Genomic DNA, 7,022 nt, shown 5'->3' with positions numbered 1-7,022 from the left:
GTTCTCGAATTTCATATCGGTTTTTTAATTTTTCAAGCCACCCAGCACTCGCTTTAAAATTTGTGTTATCGTAAGCTTGATTAGAAAAAAATCGGGGTTTTTTCAATAGCAGGTTGGGCTTAAAGGGGTTTTACTGCACTCTTATTTTCTGTTTCCTTATATTGAAAATCAGTAGCAAAACACGTTCTGGATGCGAAAAACTGCAACTTTTTACAGATAATGTATGCCAAGGCTTAAAGCAGCAACAACGCTACACGTAAAAACTGATGATGGTGGAAAAATACACCGAAACGTATTTTAACTGATAAATAAAGACAATAAATGACTGAAACCCAGGAATTAATTTTGATTTGGAATTGAAACAGTCAGGAAAGTATAAACAATTTGTGTGTAACGTTACTGTTGGAAACTGAAGAGTTTTTTGGAGTTTTAAGAAATGCGTGCTTAAAAGCGCTTAAAACTCAGCAGCTTTACATGCGAATTTTTAATTTAACTAGTCATCAAATGCGTAAAAAACACTGATTTTCATCATAAAGCGGACAAATACAGAGCCGGTCCCTTCGACGCAAAAGTGTATGCAAATAGCGGCCTTTTGAAAGATCGGACGGAATCGGCTCACTTACTTACCTTCGACAAACATCCAAAAAAACGTGGTGATGTGGAAATAATGGAGAAGGGTCACGACAAAAACGCACGTAACGGCCATGTGCTCTCGGAAGTTTAACTGAAAATTCAAAGAATCGCTTCAGTTACATTTGTTTGTGAATCCCCAAGTGTTTCGAGTAGGGTTCAATTTTGGGGGCGAAAACTTACCCCGATCAGAATGGCGATCCACATGCAGTAAGTGAGAAGATACGACCAGAGAAGGTTCATGTGTATTTTGTTGCGCAAACATCTCAGCTCCCTGAAACATATTGGCCTGATGAGCGACGAGAAAATACTCATAAGCGATTAAAGTTCAGAGAGTATTTTTGAGTGGCAAAATCAAACAGTTTCGCTGAAAACCACTACTTCGAGTCCAGTGATTTGGCCATTCATCAATTGCCAAAATAACCCCGTCAAATGTACAATACATTTTCCTTAGCGCCGTTTTTCTTTCAAAGTGGTTGCGAATAAATTCCTTGTTCCATATTATACATCAAAAGCTCTCCAGAAATCCCGGCTAATTTATGATCTGTTTGATAAAACCCGGCGCCAGCCACAGTTCGGCAAAGGCTGGAGCGGGATTTGTTGCCAGGTTGGGTATTTTTTTTCTGGAAAAAGCGCCCTAATTATTTCGTTAATTTCCGTTCTAAAGCAACGAATCCGTTAAGAGAACAAAGAATATTTTTACATTGTATATTCTTTCCTGACTGTGCTTAAATTCCGAATCAAATTTATTCCTGGGTTTCAGTCATTTATTGCCTCTATTTATCAATCAAAATACGTTTCGGTGTATTTTTCCACCATCATCAGTTTTCATGTGTAGCGTTGTTGTTGCTTTAAGCCTTGGCATGCATTTTTTGGCAAAAATTCAAATAATTGAATCAAAACGCTTTGCTTCTGATTTTAAAGCATTTTTTGCACCAAAATTGATAATTTTCTCGAAAACCATGTTCGCTTTAACCGTTTGACTAGCGAATTTAAAAAAATCAATAATTATACCAAAACATTTTGGATTTTTCAAAGGAAAAACCCAAAATGAAATTAAGTGTTGCTTTCCTGCACTCGCTTTTTTCTTCAATCAAAACGCTTTGGTTCTGATTTTAAAGCATTTTTTGGACCAAAATTGATAATTTTCTCGAAAACCATGTTCGCTTTAACCATTTAACTAGCGAATTTAAAAAAATCGATAATTATACCAAAACATTTTGGATTTTTCAAAGGAAAAACCCAAAATGAAATTAACAGTGTTGCTTTCCTGCACTCGCTTTTTTCTTCAATCAAAACGCTTTGGTTCGGAATTTAAATAGCGATTTAAAAAAAAATCGTATAATTATACCAAAACATTTTGGATTTTTCAAAGGAAAAACCCAAAATGAAATTAACTTGATAAATAGAGACAATAAATGACTGAAACCCAGGAATGAATTTGATTTGGAATATTTTTACAGTGAGTAAGTCCCAGAAGAACTTTCAAACCAGCCTTTCAAATTCTGCCGTTTGTTTTTCTTTTTAGAAAAAACTTGCCAACTTTATTTATTAAAAAAATTCAATTCCTTCGACTTACTTGAAATACGAAAAAATAAAAATGGCTACAGCCAAAGTAATGGAGCTGATGATGTAGCCGATCAAGTAGATATTGCTCTGAGTCTCCACACTGGTCGGGTAGATGTCCAGCTCAGCGCAGGCATCATAAGACGATTTGCTCCAGGTGCCGTTCGCAAAACACTTTCTGGTCACATTTTCTGCAAAGAAAAGCCACATAAAGCATAAATCTCATTATCTTGTGGCGTCAGCTGGAAACTTCCCAAAATGCAACAATTGATGCATAAAATGATGCGAAACACGGTCCTTTTAACGTTCTGCAGCGAATATATTGCGTGCCTCAACTTGTTTCGCATAATGCGAATTCGCAAATTAACGCATTTGACAATATGTTTGGGGAAAATGCGTTTTCGTTGCCGACTAAACTCCGCGGACTGTTTTAAAGCAATTTGCGAATCTATTTGTTCATCAATGCCCAATGGAAACAGTCGCACAACGTTGGAAATTGAAATGTTTTCCATTATTAGCAGCCTGGATATTGTACATGGCATTTATTAATTTGCTCCATCGAGAGCGCTTTTTCAAAGGTAAATATTGCTTCGCAAATCATGTAAAAAATGCTACCGGCATTAACAAATCGGGCACATAGAACAAGCAAATTTGCGCACATTTTTTACCGATATTTATCACTTGCTGCATATTAACTTCAAAATCAAGTTTTAGGTCGACTTCCATTAAACATTTTTTTGCAATTTTCCCTAAATTCCAAACAAAACTTCAATTAAAATTACAGTCCGTTGCGCAAATTGATTACCTAAAAAAATTGCAGTTAATTTAAATATTAAATAACAAATCCATGTACAATTTCAAATAAAAGAGCGGATATTCCATAAATGAACCTCGTGTTGTTTTATTCACTTTAATGGAAAGTAAACCGTATTATAAAATCCGTTTATTGGCTCTAATAGCAATTTGATGTTCCACATTTTACGACAAGAAACGTAAAGACGGCAAGTTCCTCCACATGAATTATATTATTGACTTTGAGTTGCTCTTAACTCATCTATCTATAGGAATATTTACTCCGGATCCGAGGATCCATCGACTGGGAAAATAAGGCCGTTTAGATTCAATTGGAAACCGCAAAGTTCCAGGTTTATTTGTTCGGTTTATTAACTATCGAACCTTCAGGGCAAGTAGAATACATTATAAGTCTCTACAGGGTGTCGCGCAATAAGTGCTTTCGGTTAAAAACAGCCAACAGAGCCGCCAAACTTTGCTAACAATCGGGAAACAGCGGTTTTGAACCCAATTTTACTGGTTGAATTTACGAGCTTGCACACATCGGTGCTCAGATTTTGAACACCCTGTATGGTAGAGGCACAAGAAAACTGTTTCTATATAGTTTGGAGTCTAACTTCAAAAAGTTTTCTTCCTTGACACCGGCGAAATGAACCGTTTTTCAGAAAATACATATTATTTGATAGCAAATAAATCTTTCTAAGGGAGAGGACATCGACTTAATAACCAGAGTTATGTATTATCTTTAGTAAAAATCAAATTTTGAACATAACAAACATAAAAAAATAAATTTTGAACATTTATAAGTAATAATTTTTTTCTGCAAAAATATCCCATCGACATGATCGTCGTCTTGAGCTGTATTTGACTGAAAAATCCGAATTTTGCATCAAAATTGCAATTCACTAAATGGTTTTCGAGAAAATTAACAATTTTGGTCCAAAAAATGCTTTAAAATCAGAACCAAAGCGTTTTGATTTAAGAAAAAAGCGAGTGCAGAAAGGCAACACTGTTAATTTCATTTTGGGTTTTTCCTATGAAAAATCAAAAATGTTTTGGTATAATTATCGATTTTTTTAAATTTTTTAGTTAAATGGTTAAAGCGAACATGGTTTTCGGGAAAATTAACAATTTTGGTCCAAAAAATGCTTTAAAATCAGAACCAAAGCGTTTTATTTAAGAAAAAAGCGAGTGCAGGAAAGCAACACTGTTAATTTCATTTTGGGTTTTTACTTTGAAAAATCAAAAATGTCTTGGTATAATTATCGATTTTTTTAAATTCTCTAGTCAAATGGTTAAAGCGAACATGGTTTTCGAGAAAATTAACAATTTTGGTCCAAAAAATGCTTTAAAATCAGAACCAAAGCGTTTCGATTTAAGAAAAAAGCGAGTGCAGGAAAGCAACACTGTTAATTTCATTTTGGGTTTTTCCTTTGAAAAATCCAAAATGTTTTGGTATAATTATCGATTTTTTWAAATTCGCTAGTCAAATGGTTAAARCGAACATAGTTTTAGAGAAAATTTACAATTTTGGTCCAAAAAATGATTTAAAATAAAAAAGAACCGAAAACYTTGRGGCTTTTCGCACCTAAATTTGTGATGGTAATCACATTGCGAATCGAAAATTAACGCCAAATAAAGAAGCCCCAGGCCCTTGTAAAAAATATATATACATATTGAGAAAAAAAAGGTCGTTTTCCATTCAAAGCCCAAAGCAAATTGCCCTTTATTGGACTTAATCCATGACATGAATAATAATCAATGGGAAATCTCCATGAGGCAATACCGGCAGGAATTTTGATCAGTTTTTAATAACTGCTCGTTAAACAATGGATGCGAAACCTTGCAATTTCCATTATGATTTCCATCGGATACTAATAAAAACATTTCATTCTAATTTGGGCGTTCGTGGATTTGCGTTTTTCACCTAAATTTGGAGCGCTTGATTGTTTGCTGATAAATGAAGTGCTGAGCAAAATGCAACAAAAATAAGATCACAAAAAGAGAAAAGTTTCAAATTGGCGTAAACAGTATTCGGGTGGTGGTGGGAAACTAAACAGTAATCAACCAGGTACTTGTAATTACTCAAATCGTGTTTGCTTTCGCGGAGTTTCACTAATTCTCCACAAAACCCCGGCGAATTTGCAGTTTCCACTTCGATCGAATCAAGCACCGTTAATTAAATTTGTTGCAACTTTGGGTCAAGCATTTTCTTGTTAATTTAATCGCTTTTTCTCTTGGCCGGTCGTTTATAACTCGATCTTTCCATGATTTGATTGCCTTTCAACTCACTGCTCAAGAACTAACGGCTCCCTGATGACCCTTCAGCCACGACACGGAAAATTATGATTATTATAGCCTACTTTATTGGCGATTCGTGATCCAATCTGTTGAGCCATATTTCGAACAACAGAACCGCTGGAAAAAGTGGAAAAAGCGACATGTGGGATATACATGTCGGGCCACCAACGAAGTCACGTTTTCTGCTGTTTTTATGAGGATATGCTGGATATTTCCAGGTTCTATTTGAAGAAAATTGTTTATTCAGGACTATCACATTATATGAAAAGATATAACGTATGTAATGTATATGTAACGAGACAGAAATGATGTTTTTCTTCAAGGATTAAGGTGCAATAAAGCGGTTTGTTCAGCGTTGACAGAGTTTTTTTAAAATATATTGCAATCCGGATTCGGATGAAAAAGACCCGGCGTTAGACGGAGCATCTGGAATTGTGTTGTGTCACGTTAACATCATCCATTATAAGGTGAAACGCGATGTTATTTTCCCAACCCTTATGAGACTTTCATTAGACAATACTCTATATTCCTCCAGTGGAACATCTGGAAATCTTTGCGAAGCTCCCCAAAGACAAAGTCGACAGATTTTCCGTTTCTGTTTTTTTAGGATTAAATCCTGCGATAAAACTGTACATTCAGAGACCCGAATTTCAGATAAAGAACGAAACCTAATGTGGATGGCAACATATATCAAGATTGAAATCGAATAGAGCCTGCTCTATTTCACAAAACGACAGCGGATTATCGGTTTTATGTCCGAGCGCATTTTCTGCATTGCCGGACGAAACTGGCACGAATAAATAAATAACAAAATCTACACCGTAAATAAATATGAATCTTCCCGGGTCAACTTTGCTCGCAATTTAATATAAATGATTCCAACGAAGATTGATAAACCTTCGCAGTTTTTTGCAGTCAAGTCAAAGAACTGGTCGGTTCTCTTGTTCGCGTTTGAAAATCGTTGTAAGTCCAATCCGCAAGAGCGTAAAAACAAATGGGTTTCCATGAAAAATTCATATGGGAAACAAACTTTCGCCATCACGTTTCGAGGGTTCCGCGATGCAAAATGCCGCACAACAAATAACTGTCGATTTCGAAACCGACGTGAACCAGGAAACAAATACGCGCCAGATTCGCCCTATTTGTTTCCACAGAGATTCACACCTCCTTAACTTGTTCAAACATGTCAGGTAATCGGGCGTGACACAAACTCAATAATGCGGCCTCATTGAATCGAAAAAGCTATTTTTATTCGCTGAAAATAGCCCAAAAATCGGCAGAGTATCTTCATGATGGGAAAATTATACTTTTATGACCAAGGGATACAGTGTGCTCGTTTTACATCGAGATTGAACATCAAATATCAAATTGATCAGAAGCGGTTTCGAGGGAATACTAAAGAGCTTTGCAATTTTTTTGAAACAAGAGTTACCATTTTCATCATTTGAGAGTTACCCGATATTAATCTACTACTCAATAATGCGGTTGGTGCTGCACCAAATGCAGCGAAATTCTCACTTAATTCGCTTTGCTGTAGCAACGACAAGGGGGCAGTGGGGCGATGCGCGGGCGATCAAAGGAGCGCATAGAGCACGCTTGTGTGACCCAGATTAAGTAATAATTCAAGTTGCTGCCCCCGTAGGATGGAAAGTTACGGCTTTTTAAAGACGATCGTGCTGTTGAGCAAAAAATGTCAATTTTTCATGTGTAGTTACAATGGGCGGAAAAATCAG

The 7,022-nt window shown here is 36.0% G+C and overlaps 1 protein-coding gene across 7 annotated transcripts in view; it reads right to left on the bottom strand.

Annotated features, from left to right (window-relative positions):
* The window catches only part of LOC109536514 (diuretic hormone receptor), an 80,245-nt gene that overhangs the window by 23,691 nt on the left and 49,532 nt on the right, over nt 1-7,022 (bottom strand). For all 7 annotated transcript variants that reach the window (XM_048668366.1, XM_048668367.1, XM_048668368.1 and 4 more), the window contains exons 4-6: nt 2,210-2,387; nt 814-904; nt 628-724 (exon numbers count right to left, since the gene is read on the bottom strand). In XM_048668366.1, coding sequence (XP_048524323.1) covers nt 628-724; nt 814-904; nt 2,210-2,387 — 366 coding nt within the window. The remainder of the gene's footprint in view (nt 1-627; nt 725-813; nt 905-2,209; nt 2,388-7,022) is intronic.

Source organism: Dendroctonus ponderosae, unplaced genomic scaffold (genome assembly GCF_020466585.1).
Source record: "Dendroctonus ponderosae isolate FM_Combo_2020 unplaced genomic scaffold, Dpon_F_20191213v2 Dpon_F_20191213_7, whole genome shotgun sequence".
Taxonomy (NCBI): Eukaryota; Metazoa; Arthropoda; class Insecta; order Coleoptera; family Curculionidae; genus Dendroctonus; species Dendroctonus ponderosae.
Note: the sequence above shows the minus strand (reverse complement) of the source record. Positions and strands in the feature narration are given on the sequence as shown.